The following is a 24138-nucleotide window of genomic DNA, read 5'->3' as shown; positions in this document are numbered from 1 at the left end:
TAGCTGAACAGGTGGTTATATTCTCATTGCAATTATTTATTTGGAGTCTCTCATCCGTAATCTAAATGACTGCAGACAGAGTGTTCTTTAAAATTTGCTAAATTCGTTACTGCTCATTCACTTAGTACGAGATGCCGGTGTTGTCGCGGATCCAGTCCAAGTATCCAGTGACACGGCTGAAGACAGCGGGAGCACCAGACTGGCAGCCGGCGGAGGAAACGAAGGAGGTCACTCCGACCAGGCGGTTGCCCTCGTGTGTCACCAGGGGACCACCGGAGTCACCTCCGCAGGTGGACTTTCCGCCGTTGGTGTTGATGCAAATCATGTTGTCGTGGAGAGACCAAGTGCGGCTGCAATCACTCTGGGACATGATCTGGACATCGACAGCCTGGAGCCAGTCGGGCAGTGGGCTGCCATCGTAGGTGCCGCCCCATCCGGAGGCCACGGCCCACCATCCGGCGTAGTCCTGGTAGCGGTCGTTGTAGCTGGGCAGCTCCACCTTGTTGACCAGGTGCCAGAAGTCGACGTGCGGGGTACGGATCAGGGAGATGTCGTTGTGCAGGTTGCCGCTGTTGTAGTGGTGGTGCTGGACGAAGTTTCCGCTTCCAACCCAGTGGGTGTACTGGGGCTGGTTGCGCAGACTGGCTCCGTAGTTGATGGTCACTCCACTGGCTCCGTTGGTGCAGTGGGCGGCGGTCAGGACCCAGGTGTTTCCGATGATCGAGCCACCGCACCACCAGTTTCCATTGCCGCTGAACAGCAGACCCACGATGTAGGGAACCTTGCCCTCGTAGGCTGGGTAGCCGTTGGTAATGCGACCCTGGATCTTGACATCCTTCACCGGGGTGGGGACCAACTTTTGCTCTGGGGTAGGAATGGCTGTGGCTGCGGCCACGGCCAGAGCCAGGAATACGAGCAGTTTCATCTTGGACAGGTCTTACAACTCATGGTTTTTCCAAAAACTGAACGCACTTTTATACTGAATACAATGGCTTATCATTCCCAGGAAACGACGGCTGTATATTTTGTCCAGAATTTGGCATGATAAGTTTGGCGTCTGAGAAGTGGGAGGAACGGAACGAGTCTTTCGTGAATATATGGCGTGTACTCAAGATTTCAAAGTTTCGTATATTCTGTAATGTGTGAAAACTCCGTTGTCTTACCATATTTCCCTAAACATTTTGTTTTTATTTTTATGTTAGTCTTTAAAGTTTTGATATAATGGTAAAGTAATCGTAGTATGGACTTTCCATTGCAATGCTGAATGAGTACAAAAATAATGAATGAAAGCCGCAATCAGTTCATAATTTTTAGCTGGTAGCTCCTAGTAGTACATTTTTATCAGTAGAGAAAGACGTTTATTTATGGTCGCTACTCAAGTAATTATCATTCATCGTACGTGTGTCCTAAACTAGATTAGAGACATAAGTGTGATTGTTGAGGAAGATATGCGTACCTCGTAAATATCAAACATAAACCTTTCAGATCGTCAAAGACGTAACAGACTACGACTTTTAGAATTTAATTATTTATATATCTAGTTTCCTGTTTAGCTTAAGAATTGAAAAGTATCCTTAAAGGACAAAATTTAAAGCGTTGATTCATTTCGTCATGCGATCGCGACTTTTAAAGCTGCTGCTTAGTAAATATTTTACTGATAGAATATGATAGTATGTAATGTAAATGTATATTTATTTGATTTTTGTATGTTGGTTCGATTTGCAAATGTGATAATCGTCTTGACAATCTTTAATTTTATATAAATTGTAAGATCGAAGGATTACATTACAGACTATGGACTTACTCTAATAATGGCACTCATCAATTGCCAAGTACAGGCAATAATTTAAGTTTTATCAGCCAGCTTAACTTGCCACGACAGAAATCTGGCAAAATATATTGGCAACAAGTATTACTAAAAAGCGACAAGAAACCATGGTATTGATAAGGCGATGGTATAAAAGCTCGGTCCGTTTCTGAACAAGGCACAAGTTGTTAGACCTGCCAAGATGAAACTGTTCGTATTCCTGGCTCTGGCCGTGGCCGCCGCCACAGCCATTCCTACCCCGGAGCAAAAGTTGGTCCCCACCCCGGTGAAGGATGTCAAGATCCAGGGTCGCATTACCAACGGCTACCCAGCCTACGAGGGCAAGGTACCCTACATCGTGGGTCTCCTTTTCAGTGGCAATGGAAACTGGTGGTGCGGTGGCTCGATCATCGGCAACACCTGGGTCCTGACCGCCGCCCACTGCACCAACGGAGCCAGTGGAGTGACCATCAACTACGGAGCCAGTCTGCGCAACCAGCCCCAGTACACCCACTGGGTTGGAAGCGGAAACTTCGTCCAGCACCACCACTACAACAGCGGCAACCTGCACAACGACATCTCCCTGATCCGCACCCCGCACGTCGACTTCTGGCACCTGGTCAACAAGGTGGAGTTGCCCAGCTACAACGACCGCTACCAGGACTACGCCGGATGGTGGGCCGTGGCCTCCGGATGGGGCGGCACCTACGATGGCAGCCCACTGCCCGACTGGCTCCAGGCTGTCGATGTCCAGATCATGTCCCAGAGTGATTGCAGCCGCTCGTGGTCTCTCCACGACAACATGATTTGCATCAACACCAACGGCGGAAAGTCCACCTGCGGAGGTGACTCCGGTGGTCCCCTGGTCACACACGAGGGCAACCGCCTGGTCGGAGTAACCTCCTTCGTTTCCTCCGCCGGCTGCCAGTCTGGTGCTCCCGCTGTCTTCAGCCGTGTCACCGGATACTTGGACTGGATCCGCGACAACACCGGCATCTCGTACTAAGAGCTTAGTGTTTTTCTACTAATAGCTTAGTGTTTTCTTTTCCGTTTATCTTTTTGGAATTTTTTAATAAAATTTGTAGAACATAAATTTGCGGACTTTTATATCTTTGTACTATTTTGAATGTTCATGTTTTGTTTGTTTTGTCGTTTGCCAATTTTGTTACAAACCTATCTCAAAGCGAAATTTAATTTCGGAAATAGTTAAGAGCGTTTTGCTCTATAGACTGAGCAGTCTATTTAGATGGCGCCACATAGTAACTACGAAGGATATTTCTTATTCGCCTGCGCAAGACCTTCTTTGCTAGAAATAATCCTTTTATTATTTCCCCCAAAAAAGGAATGAGTATTATTAAAAACCCTTAACTTTTTAGTCGGAGGTGCCAATAGGGAGCACTAAACTACGGCAATATTTTATCACATGATAAGTGCAGAGGAAGTGTGTCTATTGAAAATTTATGACGAATGAATTCACGAATTGTCAAGTTTGTAACGCTTAGAGGTACATAAAATAATATTTGAGTCATTGCAAAAATGTAAATTTATCAATTTAATCTTTAATCGAGTTATACGGTACAAAAAAAAATGCCAATGTACCCAAGAAATCTGTTAAGAACTATTATAAATCAAACTGAATTTGTGCCGATAACCAGTTACGACTTTAAATGATGTTTGTATTTATTTGGCCACGATGAACTGATAACAGCTTTCACTCACAATTTTCGTCTATTATAATAGGCTTCCGTTGAAACCAACTTTTTTATTATAAATGACAGCTTAGCCAGTACATCCTATCATCCTAGTTAAAATTCAGGCTAATATATTTTATTTTGGCTAATACCGAATGCAAAATGGCCGGCCATTTTTCGCCTCCCTTGGCCTTTTCACATTTCAGGCCAAATTCGATAGTTGGTTTCCGGAGCACCGCAAAGTATGCAACGCAGTGAGGCATATGCCGCAAGAATAATCCGATTGGTATTTACTCACCCGCACAAAAACCCCTTGTATCGGCTAACAGCTGATGCAGCCGGAGCTCCACTTGGCGCACTTGATGGATGAGTCCTCCGGCTGATAAATCGCCACCCACTAATCGAACATCAGAGCCGGATCGGAGTGCCCCCCTGCCGTTGATGTCCTTTCAATTTCGAGTTTTTCCTTCCACTGGTGAGTAGATACTTACAGTATACAGATTTAAACAACAATTTCATTAGTTTAAGAAGCTAAATGCTATATTTTAGATTACTACTGTTTATAGCATTTTCTACCAGCTTTAGCCTGCCAATCCTGCCAATATGTATATCAACATGTTTGATTTCCAATTCGAATTTATTGCATTTTTTTTGTACTACTTAAACTAGGCAAATATACAAAAGTAGATAAATTCCATACGAGTCTAGGATACAGCTAGGTTGAAGTTGGTTCCCATGTACGATGAACCGATAAGTAGAACAGATGCGACCTTCTTCGGCCTGAGTGCTTTATTTACAATAGGAAGTCGATGGCCGATGACGAAGGATGAGATTTCGCACTAAAGATTCGTTGCATACGCATACTAGACTCCGGATTAGATGGCGAACTCGCCGTGATCCTCCTCCAAGTCGCAGGGTCTGCGGAACTCCTGTCCCCGCTCGTGGATCCACTTGTTGGACACTGCGCCAGTGAATATGGTAAAGATTAATCTATGGTGACTAGTAAATGGCGCAGAACTCACCCCACTTGGTGCCTGTGAGTACGGGACAGGCGGCATGGCGGGTCCTCACGTCGCCCTGTCCATCTCTATGGAGATTCATCCAAAAAGCAGCCGTTCCCTTCTTGGGAAACAGAGCGGTGTGCAGGGATGTGAAGACAGTGGCTCCTCCCTGCTCCACATCACTCATCTGAGAATAAGGAGGAAAAAAGGGAAGTAGGGAAAAGTTAATATGATGATGCTATATGATTACATTAATCTTTAAACAGCACACATATTTTTGTAAAACCAATTAGTTTTGTTTACCAATTCAAAGCAGCACCATTGAGCACCGACTTACAATAGCTTGGTGAGCAAAATAAAAGTATCTATTATAAATGAGAAGCCACATTTGTAAGGTTGCCTTGGTTTTTGTATATGTTTCTCAGCCACTGTGCGTTCTTTTGCATTCCCGGCTTTGGAATTTCATTCACTGGCATTGCAACCTACGCATATCTCTATATAAATAAGCCTCACTAATGATTCTGCTGGCTTGGGCAAATAATGTAAAAATGCACAGAGTTTTACCATTTGTGTGTGGGATGTGCGCATGCATATAAATACGAAAAAAAAACACGCGTACACATCGGATTATTATACTTAAAACGGAGTGAAAGCAACTTACATAGAATAGAACGGTGGCAATGCGGTTGCCCAGATTGAGACCCTCAAAGGCGCGCTGCTCCTCTTTCTAGAAAGGATTAAAACGCATTTTAATAAGGTTTTTCTACTTTATTTAAGGTATGTAACTAATGGAGGAAACTCGGAAACTCACCCTGGCAAAATCAAAGTGCGGCTCGTAATGACCTCCAATGCCGTAGTTTACCACCTGCAGCTCCTCGGCGGAGTCCATATCCAAGCCAGTCATGTCTGCAGTGCGCTGCACTACAGTCTCAATCACCCGATCCTCCTGGGTCTTTAGCCAGGCGGACTTGCTGATCCTGTAGTTCGCCGTCTCCAAGGCTCCGGTCACGGAGTTCTGGACCGTGGCCCTGCGGAATCGCGGGCGGGCCATCCGCTTGATCAGATCGATCTCGCTGTCGTACATGGCATCGTGATAGATCACAATGTACGGATCCGCGTGAACCTCCTCCAATTTCAGGGGACCCAGACGCAGGAAGGGCACTCTGTTGGTGACATAGCGACATCGCAGGGATCGCAGATCCGATGGTGATGGCTTTAGTTCGCCTCTGCACAACATCTCGTAAGCCCTTCGTTCTGTCATATCAAAGATGGCCGGGTCACTCTTGGCCACGGGCTGCAATTGGGTTATCTAAGTCGTAGGAATCTTTGGGTACGGTTACCTTTTACTTACCAAATCGGACTTGGGCATTTCATCGGTGCCATCGTCGCCCTTCATTTTCCGCAACTGCAGCTGCTGGGCAATCTCCTTCTCGTAGAACCGCTTGTTTCCATTGGCTCTCTCGTGGTGGGGCAGCAGTTGGAGCAGCTCGTTGGTCATTGTCAGCGCGCTCTCTATGTTGCCTGAAAGAAATAAAAATACTGGCCTTAATAACAACTTCCCATTTGAACAGAAAAACTCCTATACAAACTCTTCAACCTGCAACTAAAGAACATCAAAGCGACTGAACCATTAAACGGGTCATAACTACTTGAATAAACAAACAGCACATTATTTAAAGTCAAGAGTTTTGCACTTGACCGGCCGCACAATTAATTCATCAGGGTCTAAATGGGCCTTAAGTGCGATACGATACCCAAACCCAGCGAGCCAACGAGGCTCGGCCCCAAAGTATGCCACAGTTTCTTTGAAAGTTTACCACCTGACCTCGAACTTCCTGAGTTACTGGGACTGCTGGGCCATCAAGTCGATTGGATTGTTTCCAAAGTTTGCAAGCTGCTCACTTATTTATTCATTTGCGTCCAGGTCCAGGCTATCATTTAACCCGGCTCCCCACTAATAAGTTCTGCCCGTCAGTTGTCGTAGAATCCGACTTTAACCTCCGCCTCCACTGCGACCTCAACTTTTGAGGTCCTGTCGGCGACAGGAATTTAAATTTGCATCTCACGACACATGTGTGCCACCGGGAGCAGGAGCAACTGGCAGGGGGAGTGCGAGATGAGTGGTTGGGTGACAGAAAGCCTGTCACTTGCCTCGAGGGCGAGACCCATTTGTGTTGTTTTTTCGTGTCGTTTCTCAACACAATATGGCCGCACTTCCGCCCCGCCCCCGGCCACGCCCATCGGTTGTTTGTTGAGCTAGACCCAGAGCATAGTAGGATAAAAAGTGAACCAATATTCACAAGTCAAATTACATTGCTCATATCGTTTTGAAAGCATTGAAAGTGCCAGTAATTAAAAGAAGGCAACTAAAAGCATGCAATGCTGGGCCAAAAAGTCAGGACTAAGACTTTCTAAAATCTCTGCACACTTTTAGACACCGAACTTAACAGGCTACGTGTTTTCTATGAATTTCTTCATTCGCATGGGAGATGAGCAATCGAGTGGACGTGTTCACAGAAGTCGCGGATAAAACAAAAACGTAATTGTGATCCATCACAAACATTTGCGCAGATCGTGTGCTTATCTCACAAACAAAATCTATTTTTAGTCACTGCATAACGGTGACGGCTTCGGTTCGCGAAACTTATCAGCAACTAGCAATTTCTAAGCTGTGTTGTTTTTGCCCCTCGCCCTGCGCGCTGCGCAAGCGGGAGGTTGTTACAATTTACCTTACAAGTAAACCGGTAAATCTTATTGTGTTTAGTAAATATCATTTGCATTATACGGCATAAGTATAAAGACAATTGATATAATGGAGAATTCATTTGCTCAATCGCGACCTAGCAATGGGTGCGATAAATTTGAGAAAATGAGGAAAGTAGCAGGTGTTGAGCCAGGAGAATTACGCTCCCAACTCCGCGCCAGCTGTGCAGTTGTTTCCCCTAACCTGGAAGGTATGCCAACTCAATCTACGGTCTCCAGCTTAATGGTGACAATCAGCAGCAACACCAATGCAAGTGTTACCTGCACTATTTCTAACGTACAGGCCAACATGATCTGTACTCCTACATACACTGATGGCACAACCGTGACCACTAGCATTTGCCCAACTACGCCTTATGACAATGGACTGCTGACACCTCTGTCATCACTGCCCAATAAGCCATCTAAAGCGAATTGCCCCTTTCAAGCACATGATCGTACTGTCAACAGGAAACGAAAAGGCGTGTCTCAGCCCCCATTACCTATCCTCACCCCTTCTCCAAGCCGTAAAACTAAAAGGCAGGCCACTATGCCACTCAATGAGGAGGCCTCTACCTCCACTGCAGCAGCATTAAATAACAATCGCTTCGCGCTTTTGTCTGCTGAAGCGGAGAATATGGAGCAAGACGTGTCGGATGCTGATTCTGACATTGAAGACTCTGCTGCCCGAGATGGTGGTGGACAATCCGCTAAATATAGCAAACCCCCAGCCATATGCGTACCAAGTGTAAGTGATCCGGTCACCTTGGAACGGGCTCTTAATCTGAGTATTGGCTCCTCAAACTACTACATCTGCACCTCTAGATTTGGTGTATCCAGAATCTATACAGCCAACCCTGATGCTTTCCGCACCGCTGTAAAAGAACTAAATAAGTTAAATTGTCAATTCTGGCATCACCAACTTAAAGAAGAAAAACCCTACAGAGTAGTGCTTAAAGGAATCCATGCTAATGTTCCTAGTTCGCAGATAGAACAAGCATTTAGTGATCACGGCTATGAGGTCCTTAATATCTATTGCCCCAGAAAGTCTGACTGGAAGAACATTCAGGTAAACGAAGATGATAATGAAGCTACAAAAAACTTCAAAACTAGACAAAATTTGTTTTATATTAATCTTAAACAAGGCCCGAATGTTAAAGAGTCTCTTAAGATAACTCGACTTGGCAGATACAGAGTCACTGTTGAGCGCGCTACACGTAGAAAAGAACTGCTACAATGTCAAAGATGCCAAATTTTTGGACACTCCAAGAACTATTGCGCCCAGGATCCTATTTGTGGTAAATGTAGTGGTCCCCATATGACCGGGTCCGCTTTGTGCATAAGTGACGTATGTCTGTGTATAAATTGTGGTGGTGATCATGTCTCGACAGACAAAAGCTGCCCTGTCAGAGCAGAGAAAGCCAAGAAGCTAAAACCAAGGTCCAGGCTGCCGATGACTAATAATATTGCCACACTCAAACCTCCACAACGTTCTTCAAGCGGTTACATACCAGCTGAGGCATTAAGAACCAACATCTCTTATGCTGATATTGCTCGACGCAACACGACTCAATCTAGGGCTCGTGCTACTGTGCAGGCTGAAGTTATACCAACGTCGGACAATAGCCTTAACAATAAATTTATGACGTTAGACAACTCCATTCGGGCCATCAATACGAGAATGGACGAACTATTTAAGCTTATACACGAAACTGTAGAGGCTAATAAAGCTTTCAGAGAACTGGTTCAGGTTCTAATTACACGTATTCCTAAATGAGTACACCCCAACAGCCTAGCAAGGAAGCTAGGAACTGCAGCTGTGGTCAATGCTGACCCTCGGACTAGAGTCAAAAGAAGACTCAAGCGACACCACCCTCATGACCTCCCTAACCTGGTTTTGACCTAGAAAGTCTTAGTTTTAAAATTCATTAGAATAATCAAATAAATAATAATTACTATGTTATATCAACTATTATAATTCTCCCTATCATTTTTAGGATTAAAAATCTGTTAGTCTTAAGTAACCAAGACACATTGTAAAATAAAATAATTTAAGCAGATCAAATTAAGTTGCCGCATGGGTAACAGTGCGTTGATCAAATAATAAAAACATCATAAAAAAAAAAAAAAAAAAAAAATGAATTTCTTACTGTGTGGAGCCTCCTAGAGGCAAGGAGCACCCACTGGGGATACAGATGCGTGTGTGAAGCCAGCCCGTTGATGAACGGATAGGGGACACTAACCGGTGTAATAAGACGTTAATAAAGCATACAACTCCCTAGCCAGAGGACGTGCCGATCCTGCCCTGCTCTACGTGATGACTTCCCTCCTTTCCACAACAAAGTCGCACTGGCGGCAGATGGCCAACACTTATTCGCACTTAATGGAGAACCCTGAGAGCGGCTCCAGGTGGAAAGTATGGAAAGTGGCAGGACAACAGGAGGCAAGTGGCCGGCGACTGAGTGCAATTTCCTGCAACCAAATGGACCTCGAAAGTGCCATGCAAACGAGCCAGGACAACAACGAGATGGAGTGGCGAGCACACTCTGAGAATTTAATTACCGAAATTTAAGGACATTTTCGGGTTTAGGGGGCTGTGAAAATTTCTAGATTTTATAAGTTATTGAAGCAGCACTGCCATGAGCGTATGCTAACATAGTTATGGTTGTACATAAAGGTAAACGCATAGCTTTTAGCGAAAGTTTTAAATAATTTCACGGTCTGAAGCATGCAACGCTTGAATATTTCTTGTCAAAGGAGCCAGTGAAGTATTTAAATAAATTTCATTAGAAAACGATATTTCAATTTAAGCAGCGGTTTTTGCAAGTGCAACCGGGGGCACTTTGCGGACGGATGTCGGGGAGTCGCACTGGACTCGGACTTGCACTCACCCTCCTTGTAGGTGGAGAAGGCCAGGTACTCGAGGATGTCGGCCTTGGTGAAGCTCTGGGTGTGGTTGGTCGGCTCCTCCAGCATGCGGGCCATCGCCTCGTTCATCCAGAGCACCGTGTGGTAGTAGTCGTGGTTCACGTACGATTGTCTACCCAACTCGAAGCAGTCATCCGAGGACATTTCCGTGCTGCGGGATAATAAATTTGGTCAGTGAGTATCCCAGGGACTTGGCCGCTCCACTTCGAGAAGTTTATTTTTTTGGTAACCAGAAAATCGATGACTGTGCTCAGCTTTGTATAGCTCTAGCTTACTTCCTTACTTCTCGCATGCATTTAGTTGGACAAAAACTTACCTGTACTGAATGCCATTCAGCTTGCCCCTCGCCACACTCGAAGTGTCCAGTTGGTAGGTGTCTTGCAGGCGGAGCAAGGCCACCGCCGCGCCATTGAGGTCCTCGTCGGAGGGGAACTTCAGGAGGCTGCGATACTGGGTGATGTTCTGCAGGAAATCCGTGCCCACGTCGTGCTCCATGAGGTTCTCCACCTGACGCCAATCGGTGGTTAGCCGCTTAGTCAGCAGGTACGCATTGATTGGATTGGATACATAGGCGGTTATATCATGGGAGGCATCCGAGTGCTCCCTCTGGTACTCGTCCATTTTGCTGCAATTTAAAGAGAGGGCAAAACTTAGTAGACAGAAGAGCAAAACACATTGCTTTAAAATATGCACCGTATTTCAATAGTTAAAAGGTGCTGAAAGCTGAAAAATAATTGTTTACTCAATTAAGTTAAGTATCACGACGCTGAATCTATAATTTTAACACTCGACCTATATTTGAAAGTGTTTATTCACCATATATATATTTTTGATTGTTAAAGAACTAACCTAATTGAACACTTTAACCATTTCCTTATTGATACAAAATGCTGTGCTGGTATCTACGTGCCTTTATTTTATTCTTATTCCATAACATACTTATACTTAGGTGAACAATAAGTTAAGCAAACTAAGTGTTAGCAATAGGTACAACCCACTTGTTATATACAGTCGTTTGGGGGATGATGATCTTCCGCTGATTATAAATCTAATTCTTGTTTTTGGTCTTTTAGCCGTTCGGTGTGTCAAGTTCTTGAATTCGAAGTGGATGGTGTACAACTAATTAGAGTCTAGGATTAACTATTTCCAGGGTATTAGACCACGTTGACGCGGTTGTCTGGCGGAGGTCGGTGGCACCACAAGCTGCCCAGCACTCCCAATCCGATGAAGAACATGGTGAAAGTCGACAGTCCAAGGATGACGCCAGTGGTCACATCGTGGACAGGAAATCCGGGGAAGGGGTCCACCACGAGTATCACAAGCAATCCGCAGGACTTGAATAGGCAAAATACGGTGACCAGGATATAGCCGGAACTATAGCTCCTGTTCGGCAGCCACTCGCAGTGGCGCGACTTGAATCCCAGGAAGCCGAGTCCCATTCCGGAGAAGGAGGCCACCAGGCTAAACTGCAGGTAAAAGGACTTTCCGAGCTGTAGGCGAAGAAAAAGTGTTATTCAAATGTTTCCATGGACAAAATGAATATCTTTAAAAGTATTTGAGAGTACTTACGTGTGCTATCATGTAGATGATGAGCCCCGCATTCATGGTGCTGCCCAAGACGAGCATCAGGGAGACAACGGCCAAGGTAATGGTGGCATTGGCCATCTTCTGCGGATAGGAGCTGTTTTTCTTGCCCTTTCCCTGGATGCTGCTCATGTCCTGTTCCCGTTCCTGCTCCTGCCCCTGCTCCTGGACCCTGGGACTGATGACGGCCATGGATCGATCGGCGATCTGCATGGGAAGCGGCTTCACGGTCTCGTAGTGAAGTCTCTGGGGGGAGAGTCGATTCTGGCGAAGTGGCAAGGTTGGAGGGACTCCTACTACCGCTCCAACTTGTTGGCTTTGGTAGATCTGTTGGCTTTTGTAGATCTCCAAGCGCCTTTCCAGCTGCAGCTGCTCGTGGTGGGCGGCGTTCCGGGGCGTTGAGTGCGCCAATCGCGGAGGCGGCTGCATCTTCCTGGGCGTGGTCAGGAGCTCGTGCAGGGCCCTCGTAGCGGCAGCCGCATTCTTTTGCTGCGGCGTTGAGGTCCTCGCTGCGTACTGCCTGCTCAATTCCATGTTGCTCAGGCAGGTTTCCTGCTGCTCCTGCTCCTCCGCCAGATCATCGTCGTCCGCATCCGTGGGCACCACTGCATATCGATGGGCGCGGCCATTGTGCATCTGTATGATCTCCTGGTTCTCGTCTACCAGCTCCTCGTCCTCGGCGGTGGGCACCATCTGGTACCTCTGGTTGCTATTCTTATCCACTATCAAGAAGGTCTTGCTGCCGAAGTCGCTACTAAAAGCATGCTTAATCTGGGTTTGATTGGCATTGGTATTGTTGTTAATATTCCTGGGCTTGGGCGGCAAATTAAGTATCGGTGGCAAGCTGGCAAACTGGGTCTCCTGATGGGGTTCCTCGTGGAAGGAGTGAGGCTCCTCCTCTTCGTGCAATCCATGTCTGGAGCCATAGCGATCCAGATTATCCTGTGATCGGGCCAGTCTCTGTGCCGCCTGTCCTGGAACTATGGCGTATCTACTGGCCCTACTGCTGTTCAGTTCCTCTAGGGGAACCAAGGCATAGCGACCACTAGAGGATTGCGGCTGGTGTTGCTGCTGCTGAGCCAGGTGTTGCTGGTGTATCTGCTGTTGGTGTTGCTGCTGCTGCTGCTGCTGGTGTTGTTTCCGCGTCACCGATCGCGTGGACATGCTACGCTGCATTCGCAGTGGACCCTCGCGGGGATCTCGAGTGGCGCGCGGAGGAGCCGCTCCAAAGTTCATCTGGAGGCTTCTGTTGTAGATGGACTCCACTCGCGACGAGTTGCCGCTGGGCACCGGGTAATACTCGCTGTTCTGGCAGAAGGCCGGGTTCGTATAGTTATGCTGCGACATGTTGGCACTGTACTGGTGGCAATTCCACAACCTCTTAGGGGTGTTCTTTCACTACTTTGGGTTTTCTTTGGGTTCGTAGCACTGTTCACGATCCGCTCGCCTCGGCAACTGCGACTCGACTGATCTAGAGAGCCGTTCCAGACGGCAGCTCCTCAACTTCCTCCACTTCCTGCGCCGGCGCGCAGTCGAGTGGATCGTGCTCCGATACGAGTCCCCACCCCATAAAACACCATTTACTTGTACATAAGACACCCGTACACCCGTACAATGACCGACTGTGTTTGGCGCGTTCCATTAGGCCATTGGAACCGAACCGAATGTGAAAACCCAGAAACATCTGCTCCTGCTGCTCGACGAACGAACGGGGGTTGAAACGCATTTCACTTCCAACTGAGACGTCTCAACGCGATCCTAACCAAAACCTAAAAACCCCTGGCGAATTGCAGGAGCAGCCGGCGTTTTATTCGGTTCGCGTTTATCGGCGTTTTTAATTCTTATTTACCAACTCATATGCGCTCCCTTGCGACTTTAATTCTGTTTTGCTACCACTTAGTTGGCGAGTTGAGGGGTATGATGAATGTGTTTTAAATCCACCTAAGATTATACTCGAACATAACCAGTGTAGAGCAGATCATATCAGCACACTGTCATCACCGAGAATTCAACATAATTTAACTATCATAAAAGTGTTTTTTCTTTATTATAATCATATAAGAACTAGTTGTTCTTGTTCCTTTTGTTCATCCGCTGCTTTGTTTCTCGACCGAAATATTTAAAATAGTTTATTGTTTGTTGAAAACATATCGTGCTTTTATTATATATGGTTAGCATCCGTATATCGGCACCATTAAAACAAACTTTTAATGAATGCTTTCACAAAACAGTTTAGTTTAATATGCACATATTTCTGACGTAAAAGCGTCAAGCCATAAAGTAGAGCTTAGCTTCAGTCAGAAAGAAATGAAACAAAAGAACTTAAGAGATTAAATTATTTCACTTCGCTTATTTATTTTAAGGGGTACCCTTCAGTCGCGCTTGCTTCTTAAAAATAATCCTTGCTCAGCTCTGATGTTTGTGCAGACCAAAAACCTTCCCTAAAGGCAGCCCTCCCCGGATTTTTGTTGCCCAAGCGACCGTTACATTTGGTTGTCAGAGAAAAACGATAAAAAACGAAGAGTTCGTGGGTCAACTTTATCCGGATTTCGCCTCCCACGTGCATACATATGTACATGCCTTTGAGCCCGCAGGTTGGATGCACGCGTGTTGTCCTTTTGTGGTGGCCAACTTAATTGCCTTTTGGCCAGAAGCAAATCAGCGCAGCCGGGGGCATTTGTCAAGCGGATTAGCCAGAAATTGGAGGCACCAACAGCTGGTCGGTGGGAAAATTTAAGATGCATATAAAGTTAAACGCCGGCAGACGGCACGCGACTAGAGTGCGGGGTTTCTGCACAGTATCCGAAGGATACTCGGATGCAGATACTCAAAGGCAGGGGCAATGACAGCGCACAAGGATAACAGACAGAGACGGCAGGCACACAGCTGTCAGCTGTTTGCGAGGATCCTGTCTCGTCCTTTGTTGTGACACAACCAAGGTACAAATGCAGGAACAGAAACTCAACTAAACTCAACTGAACTGAACAGCAGAGAAACAGCCGCAAAGATAGATCCTGAATCCTGAGTCCTGAGTGCGACTGGCATTATTTGATTAGGGGAGTTGTCTCACCGCATCCTGCACCCTGCTCTCTCCCCCATATTATTTCCGCTGCCAGTTGTCATATATATACGCCACATAGATCCCCTTCGCATATAAGCAAGAGATATGTATCTGCAGTCATGTGTGTGAGGGGCGCCTCCTCAGATACATTTACAGATACAGATACACACTCAGTTGTAGTAAAACAGCATAGGTGCGTGCAACAGCTGCCCTCGCACGTGGCAAAAGTAATTACCAGAATGCAAGCGACTACCTGAACGTCTATTCAAGTCCCCCATTTACGGACTAGCAACATCTTGGCACCATTTGCATAAGAATTATTTATGCTAAGTATCACGGGGGTCCGACTGGAGCTGGTTTTTGAGGTCTAGGGTTCGGATAATTATCCGAAGTTACAAACTGAATAACTCAGATCTGTAGGGTATAACATAGAAATAACTCTCCGCATTTACTGATTGTAACATGCCATGAATCAAGCAAAGTATTATTTATCTGACGGAAACTATTTCAAAATTCAAGTTCGTCTGAAACATATATTGTAAAGTTATTAAATATATAACAAAAAAGTGAAAACTGCAGCAATAAGTTTCAAATCAGAAGGTCATATTCATTACAGATAATTAAATGGAAAGCAAACAAAGCCACCAATTACTAATTGTATTTGCTCGTTAGCTATTGGCAAATAAAAACAATTTTAACTCTCAGCGGTTCAATTAAGTTATTGCAAATTTAATTACGGCCTAGAATGCGGGATTTCATAAATACCGGGCAGTTTATTGGCTCAGATAAGCAACATTAAATGGCTTCCCAATCAATTTCTGTGTTTTTAAGTCCAATTAAACAAGTGGATGCAAGAAAAGGTATACTCACTTCTTGAGAAAGTTCAGCTTGTCCTCCTGGACGCGTATGTAGCCCTCCAAGTTGGTAATCAGTACGGATTCAGTCTCCAGAAGTTCCTCCATCTCGGCCAAGGCCGTGTACACCTCCCCGTTAGCAGGACCGCCCACAAGTAGCAGGATTCCCAGCAGGAGCATCAATCGCCAGTCCGCTGCCATTTTGAAGTCTCTGCAAAAAGATGGAATGCTGTGAGCTTAGGCGCCTTACAGTTTGTTGCCAAAAGGTAAGGTATAGGTATAGCCTGAGATTTGGCCTTAAATCTCCGGCCATGTGTAAAGTGGAAGCTCTAAGCTCAGTGAACCCGAAATCGACTTTTATATTGATTAATATCGCCGCCAGCTAGCAGAAATACAGAATTTGGGTTTCGAGGGGCAGCTGCTGCTTGAGTTTGGGCACTTGGCAATTTATTTTAATGAGCGTTTTTTAATTTGACCTGCCATCGAGCGGATTGTTTTATGGCGTTTACTTTACTGCACTGACGACAATAAAACGGGTCCGAAACATTCGATGACCCTCCACGGAATGGAGAAATGCTCTTTAAGTGGCCGTTTTTCCTCCGCCAGAAACAATTTGCAATTTATATGTACTTCCCTTATTGCCGCAGCAAATATCTATTGGAAAATGTGCAATTTGTCACAGCCGAAAGTGGAACGAGGAAAATATTTAGTTTTACATATCTTTGCCTCACAAGCTGCTCGTCGAGCTTTGACTTTGCCAAATGCCATTTGATTTTAGCAGAGGGATGTCTTAAAATTCCGCCCTACAATTTGATGGTTTTTATATTCGTTTTGCTGCTGTTGAAGGTTTTATGTGTAGCTTTTAATTCCATGGACAAGCAACCCGTTTAATCACTCACTCACATGTAAACCCACATTGCGGTGCCCTGTGGCCTTTGTATCTTGCGATGTATCAAGTTTCATATATTGTATATCGGTGTATCTCCAAGTTTACTTAAGCCAATATACCCCCATCAGTCTCAGATGACAGGAACAGCGAATTCAAGTTTGTTTCCAGTTCCGTTTTGAGGCGGGACAACATAGATTGCGGCTTAGTTAACGTGCCAATAAATTTTAATTGATATTAATTAGCTGCGCGCTGTTAATTCGCATCTTTAAGATAAATGCGGCACTCAATTTGCATACAGAAGATGTTTGTCTGCGGTGGTTCGCTGGATTCGGCGGATTCGGTGGGCGGTGGCCCAAAAAGTCCTTCGACAAACCACAAGGACGAATTAAGGCTGATGCATGCTCTTGTAGGCGGTGGGCGTTGAATAATTAATCAGCAGTAATTAATTCTGCCAAGGCGAGACAGAGAGGCTGTCTCGCACTTGAGCAGGTAATTGCTCACATTAATCAGTCAGCAGAATATAAGATCTTTTATTAATACGCGGCATTTTGGCCAACACTTCTGGCCACTTTGGTCCAGAATTATGGATGTCCCAAAACGAGTCGATTTATGTCAGCTAACATGTGTTAAAAGCGAACCCGGCTGTCAGCAAATATTAAATAATCTCGCCCAGACCGGTTTGTCCCCTTTACCAAATTCTAAATCTATCTATTCGAATTTCCATTTCTTGTCGTGGAGTTTCGACACTCTGATCAGAACGAGGGCAACAGCTATTAAGTTTTACGACATGCCGTTCAATAGCATTTAACTTTCTAGTTTCCAGTTTGGAGCGATGTTCCTGATGCCAGATACAGTTTTTCTGGTTAAGTTGGCCCTGCATCTCAGGGGAAATTAATTGGGGTTCAAGGAACTCCGTTATTTATGCAAATGTATCTGAAAGATACGCGTCGCTGCAGCGGACAACCGAACCTAACCGAACAGAAATCGCTCATTGTGAGTGATGATGGCCAGGCCTTTAACGGTTCACACAATCCCATCCCGAACAGCGTTACACAATCAAACTTATTGAAATGCAAATATTATTTCACCCAGAGAATATCTGCAGTTCGTGGAATTTCTGCTTTTGACCAGTTCATCGAACTCTCATTATAGAGTGTGGACCAAATTACTCGCTTTAATTTGCAAAATTCCAAAGCAACACAGGGGAATGTTTGTTGCCATGAGGTGCACATTTGCAGGCACATAAAACAAAACAGCAGGAATAAGCATCCACCTACGCTGAAGTATGCAGAACTAAGGTGCGTTTCATGACTGTGAGGAGGAGTTCTTGGCCGTTCGTTGATACGGAACATTCCAAAGCCATTTATGACTCTGCCTAAAGATAAAGATATAAATACTTTAAAGGCGTACTACAGACTGCAAATATTTATGAAATTAATACAATCTATCTTTCTATAAATGTATATAATTAGCCAGATACATTTGAAAGACATCTAACAAAGCTCACATCTAACAAAACATATAGATAATCAGGATTAATACGACTGTCGCATATTGTCGGCTCTCAAAGTAATCTCAACTATAAATGTCAGCGTATTAGCTATTATTTGGCCGTATTAAATTAAACATCTTTATGGTAATGCTTATAAAATTGAATGAATGCGGGGCCATTAAATTCAATTCATTAAGCCACAAAATTTACGAGTTGCGATCGGGCTTTTTCATGTACAGTTAGCTGATTATCCTTGCTTTTGTGTTAAAATATTAAAGGTAATAAAGCAATATGCATATTGATATGTTTTTTATGCAGAAGCACCTGCCAAGTTGTCTGGTCATTTAACGCGGAATTTCTCACATTTCTGGTCGATCAAACTGATGGAGCGGCATACAAATGAAGCGCATATTGAAAATATGCAAAATGCAGAATTATTAATATTAAGAGGGAGCTGAAATAAATGACTGCGAAATGTCAGGCAGCTTTAATTACCATAGACTGCGGTCGCCAGAAATTGCAAACTGACCAGAAATTCGGCAGAAGATTCATTCCCGGGACAAAGCTGAAATTGGATTTCACGTTCAACTAATTGGCAGCAAATTACAAACTTCAGCCGAGTGGAAGAGAGCAGAAAGTTGATATGGTTACGGAAATTAATGCATGGCTGCGGAAAATTCGATTTCAGTACCGGCCAAGGCGGCGATTTGCCAGCACTTTCATCATCACATCTTCACTTCAGTCGGTTAGTTGGGCAAACTAATCTCCCAATCAATTTCAATTCACGCCTCATCATCATCGCCGCTTTTTGCACCTCTTGCGGTGCGAATTGTGGTGCAACGAAATGGACTTTCGTCATCGGATTGCATTTTCCTCGCCGGCCACGCCTCTATTTCACAGTCCGCCCATCTGAGCATAAGGCCCAACTGAAATGCTAGCTCGGCAATCTTTTGGTTTTGGCTTGCGTGTATTCTGTGCTTTATGCAATCTGGCAACAATTTTCATTTTCGTTGGCTCTTATTTTTCATGATTTTACTGCACTTTTTCGAAGAAAGGCGCGCGGCGAAATGAAAATTAATTTTCTGTCGGCTTTTGTTCAACAAAATTTGTTATCTTGCGCCCTGGCGCAATTAAGTTATGAAATACTTTGTGTGCAAAACGCTGACTAAGCTCTGCATTCGACCCACTGGCTGACTGACTGCGAAAAGTGACGAAACGGGAATCGAAATGGAAATGAAAATGAAAATGGAGATGCTTGACTGCTCCACGGATACAGGTACACAGATACTTCTGTGCCGGGTGACAGCGAGCTAGCATTACTCGCATTGCATCTGGCCAGTCAGCAAATGCTTCCTACCTGGCAAAGAGTGTCCTTGTTGGCGTAGGAAAAAGTTTCAAACGGTGACCCGGTTGGCCATATTGTATTGGCCCAAGACAGTGAAGCCTCTGGCTAGACTTCCCAAGTACCACATTTCTACATTTGTGTGACCAAAGTTACAACTGCAACTAGGGAACATATCACACATGGCAACCTCTTTGTGGTTGTTTCACTGTGCCACTATGCCACCTGTCCCACACAATGAGACCTTGCTTATCGAGAACGGCATATGCACCTGTTTCCTGGGAGCCTGCCTTCCTTTTAGCCGCCAACAAACTGCGACACTTTCGCTCAAATGAAACTGTCAGCAAACGGCACCAATTCTATAAAATGCAACGGGACAATTTGAGCAGGGACGACATCATTATTCAGGTGCAAATGCAGCGGGAGGTACACCACCCCCCCTCGAGTGGCAGCCACGCTGCCAAGGTCGACTGGCAGATGCATAGTTAGTTTGCTGGGTTAGGTATCACCCATATTGTGGCCACCACAATATCGTCCATCAATTTTATGAGCGGTGAAGTCGACGAAGCTGCTGAAGCGACTCCGAGATGGACGAGACCAGAGCCCAGAGCCATAACTCAACCACCGGCAGCCCAGTAGTCCCACTGACATTTATGAGCCACCGAAAGCAGACTCATAACTGTGCATCCGTAGCCAAATTGGAGCTGAAACGATGCTTTTGACTCTACACTGAGGAAAACAAGTGGTGGCTAAAGAGATGAATAATCTTAGAATATCTAAATACTAATTTATATATGACACTACTCTAAAAAACAAATATACATAGTGACGTTCGACTTAATCTTGGTGGAAGCACTTTAAAGTCCATAAATATTTATATTCTTGTGGGGGTAGAAGTGATCAAATATTATAAATATTATATGTTTCATTGGAACACTTCTTTTGTTTCGGGGTCAATAATTTATCATTTCTGAAAGCTGCATGAAACTAACGTTTACCAAGTATAAATTTGTCTAATCTGAGAATACCTAATCATAACATTTATCAGAAACTGACATTGTCTTAGGACTTTTCTACCTCTTCTTTGAATGTCTTTTCGAAACTAGTTTTCTTGTTTTAAAATAGCCAGAATTAAACTTGAATCGATTTTGGGTGGAGCTACTTTGCTTATAAATGAATTGTGTCTTTATAATTGATGCTATATTATAAAGAGGTTAATTAAAAGCGTATTAATTGCATGATTTGTAGAACTGGCAAATAATAAAGAGATATGACTAAATAATTAGGAGTTTTGCAAGTTAAGTTATTCAAATTGAATGAAGATATTTCTGTAGTTTTTAGGTACATGGAACAACTAGTATATTTCCATGTCCATATAGAGATTTTCTCCGTGCACCTGCTCTTTGAGCCCTGGCATTTGTGAGCTGCCGACAAAAGCAAGCTCGTGAACAGTTTTGGCCACATTGTCTCTATGGGCCAGTGGCTGTTAATGTGGCACGAAGTCGCCAAACTGCTGCCACCGAAGTCTTCCATCTGCTAAATGTCAGGCCCCCCTGGACCCGCGGACTGACCTTCCCCAGGCGGAGCTCTTCTTATTTCCCATGTCTGCTATGACATTTGCCCATTCGTAATGGAATTCGGCGAGGGTACGGCTTCCTAGCCAAAAGCTTCCCTTTCCATTCAATTTGGCCAATTTGAGTGGCTCTGCTCGTCGATCGAATGCATAATTAAAATCGCATCGAATCGAACCGTCGATTTCGTCGTTGGCACTGTAATTTGACTCCGAGTTTTTCCTTAATTCAGCGACTTAATGGACTCGTTAGACGCGCCTCGCCATAACCACTTCATCATCATTATCGCCTTAAGTATCATCATCATGAGCACAAACTTTGCCCTAACCACCGAATGAGGTCTCTCCACTTTGTTGATACGATGCAAAAAAAAGTCAAAAAGACGAAAAGAAGAGTTCTTTGTGGAAAAATCATGGTCTCGGTCTGCCTAGTTTGTGCAAATTATGCAAACAATTTGGTTAAGTGTAATTGAGTTGGCCAGGCCAAGAGCGTGTGGCAATTTCTGTTTCAGTTTCCAGGCCACATGCTGCAATTGCTCCAAGAACTTGGATTCAAAGTCGTAGATAATGTGATTTGTCTGCCAGCAAAAGTTCCACTCGCAGGGCGTGAACTTTTCAATTCTATAAGCGTTAATTTGATTGTCACAACTTGTCGGAAAGAAAGTACCCAGCACTGGAGAAAAATGATGATGGATTATGAAAGTGTTGTAAAGAAGAGTGTGATGTAAACACGTTTGCATTCATTGCTACGCACGCTGATTATTAGCTTTGCATACTATCAGAAATATTCAGGAAATTCCAGAAAGCACTTTTGATAACGTACATATTTCGAGAAGTTCTAAATAAAATTTTGATAATTCTAACGAACAATAAGGTGTCATCTCTCGGATCGAATCCATCCCATTTAATTTCTCGCTGTGTTGGAAAAATGGCATTCGCATTAAATATTCAGTAGGCAGGAAGGAAGGACTCGGGACGCGGGAGTGATTCAAGTGCATTCAGCGAGTTTGCTAATTAGTAATGAATGACAAATGTTCGCAGCTCATCCCCAGCTGCCTTAACACCCGGCTGGCCCCCATGATTAACCCATGGCGAAGTGCTTTAATGCCAGTCAGATGCCGTCATGGAGCGTGTGCACACATAAATTTTACAATTCACCTTGAAATGTAAGCATAAAAGGCGTCCCCGATGGAAATCGCAATACCAAACCGGTTCAAAGACTTTGCTGAACATTATAAAAGCGAAAGATGAGCTGGGAAAAAGGCTGGAGCGAAATGGGCGCAAAAACCAGACAAGGAAGTGGGCCAAATAGCAGCTCCTTGTCGACATTGTCCTCACTTTCATTGCATTCCGCACATGGATGGAACTGGTGATCCACTTGGCAGCCACTTTCGTTTTCGCATCCAACTCTATTATTGCCAACCGGTCGTCATTGCCGAACTAATTAGCAAACAAATAATACTGATCAAATGGACGTAAAGGCGAAAGGCCGAAAAAGCAGGCGGGGAGCAACGAACCAGATTGCGGCTAAATTATAAATTTCATAAATTAACACACCTTGCTCGTAAGTTAATTGAAGCTATTGAATCCGATTGTATTTTCAAAAATACACGCCTAGCCATTAATCATCCAAACCAGAGTCTAATTGGTTAAGTATTTCCAATTAGACAAGAAATATCCCGCTAATAAGAGCGGCTAAATGAGGTTTGTGTCCGTGCTAAATAGGAGTCACTTCAACTGGGTTTTAATCATAGACATTTACCAGGTACATTATGTTATATATGTTATACATTTAAAAAAGGATTCTGTTATATAAAGAGTAACTTTATTACCCTTTAAAGTAATTGTATCCTCTTTACAAACAGGTTTGAAAACAGTTTAATAAACTGGTTATTTTTAAGTCACTGATTGACTACCTAATATTACTTATTCATGTAATTTGCTACTGAAATGTATAGTTAAAGGAAGAAAACAATTTGTTTCAAATCTATTGATTCCTTGCTGAACTAGGCCATCCTTTTTCGCACAGTTGGCAACGCAGTGTTTATACCCTTTGCATTGGAAGATGAAGTGCACGGGAAACGAGACCAAAACAAATGCCTACAATTGACTACGTGACTGCGGCACTTCCTTCTTTTCGCCCCCTGATCATCATTATATAAACACACCCAGACGGACGTAAAAAGTACATATACACATTGACGCCTATGCCGCACAGACTTTTTCGAGTCCAGATATTTAGAGGCTTATCGCCAGCGGAGATGGAGGAGGAGGGAGGAGCATCAGCAGTAGGAAATGGGGAATATGTGGGGGCAAAAAGCGGTCAATTGAATCGCCATGTGGTGACAACAAGTGCATATAGAATAGTATGTGAACACTCAAATCAGTTTAGTTTTTTTGTCACAGCGCAGCAGAGCATTTCTCTCTAATCAAAATCGAATATTCAATTTAGATGGCCCACATTCCCGTCATTCAAGTAAAAAGACTCGATTATTGTTATCAGTGCACGACGGATGCCGGCAGGAGGAACACGTCAGAAGTTCTAGAAAATGTATCTGTGGAATTTCTTTAATTTACCCTGTGTTTCTTATGCGAACTTGTTGCTGGATCTCAATGGATGTCAATGAAACTGGCCGCCTTCTTTGTTTACAATTCAACGAGAACACCTCGATTGCATTGCCCACCCGCACTTCGTATCTTATAGATACATTTTATGCACTCTAACTGGAAGCACACAAATCACGTTTGTTTTAGATATTTTCGTTTAGACTCGAATTTAAGGATTGTTTTCTCTGGTCCCCCGAGGAGTAAATTCCCTTTTTCACAGTTTTGACTACAAAAATATAATTTGTGTTTCTGTTTAATTCGCGTGCGCGCGCCGAGAAATACCGACTGGAACTGATTTTGTTTTGCTGCCGCCTCGAATATAGATAAATACCGACTTCCAGATCCAGAAAGAGAGAGAATTTCTGGTTTCTGTTTCGAATTTAAGAGAAGAGCACCAATTTCGAATTTCGAAGTTCAATTTAATACCACAAAAGAGAAAAAGAGTTGAAAGAGAGAAACTTGTACAGCATTGTGGATTTCATTCGAACAGCTGTTTGCGGATCGTATATGGTGGCGGGCAATTTGAATTGTAATTGGTAAAAAGGTGAAGCAATGTCAAAAGACTACTAG

The 24138-nt window shown here is 44.2% G+C and overlaps 4 protein-coding genes across 4 annotated transcripts, besides 1 other annotated feature; 1 reads left to right on the top strand and 3 right to left on the bottom strand.

The window, feature by feature from the left end:
- Positions 1-17: 17 nt before the first annotated feature.
- Positions 18-950, bottom strand: Jon99Fi (Jonah 99Fi). The gene has a single exon (NM_143543.3). The coding sequence runs from the start codon at positions 923-925 to the stop codon at positions 122-124; it is 804 nt and encodes a 267-aa protein (NP_651800.2). The 5' UTR covers positions 926-950; the 3' UTR covers positions 18-121.
- A 1034-nt stretch (positions 951-1984) lies between these two features.
- On the top strand, positions 1985-2897 carry Jon99Fii (Jonah 99Fii). Its single transcript, NM_143542.2, has one exon. It carries the CDS (start codon positions 2010-2012, stop codon positions 2811-2813), a length of 804 nt encoding a protein of 267 aa, NP_651799.1. The 5' UTR covers positions 1985-2009; the 3' UTR covers positions 2814-2897.
- Positions 2898-4113: 1216 nt separating this feature from the next.
- Positions 4114-23863, bottom strand: PH4alphaEFB (prolyl-4-hydroxylase-alpha EFB). Its single transcript, NM_170492.2, has 9 exons — positions 23539-23863; positions 15685-15879; positions 10486-10794; positions 10133-10320; positions 5851-6020; positions 5311-5793; positions 5161-5226; positions 4521-4686; positions 4114-4459 (listed from the first exon to the last, which is right to left on the bottom strand). The coding sequence occupies exons 2-9, from the start codon at positions 15867-15869 to the stop codon at positions 4374-4376; spliced, it is 1653 nt and encodes a 550-aa protein (NP_733371.1). The 5' UTR covers positions 15870-15879; positions 23539-23863; the 3' UTR covers positions 4114-4373.
- Positions 6974-9370: a mobile genetic element.
- On the bottom strand, positions 11064-13229 carry spdo (sanpodo). Its single transcript, NM_170493.3, has 2 exons — positions 11739-13229; positions 11064-11659 (listed from the first exon to the last, which is right to left on the bottom strand). The coding sequence occupies exons 1-2, from the start codon at positions 13098-13100 to the stop codon at positions 11324-11326; spliced, it is 1698 nt and encodes a 565-aa protein (NP_733372.1). The 5' UTR covers positions 13101-13229; the 3' UTR covers positions 11064-11323.
- Positions 23864-24138: the final 275 nt, after the last annotated feature.

The sequence above is a fragment of the Drosophila melanogaster genome, chromosome 3R (genome assembly GCF_000001215.4).
Source record: "Drosophila melanogaster chromosome 3R".
NCBI lineage: Eukaryota > Metazoa > Arthropoda > Insecta > Diptera > Drosophilidae > Drosophila > Drosophila melanogaster.
Note: the sequence above shows the minus strand (reverse complement) of the source record. Positions and strands in the feature narration are given on the sequence as shown.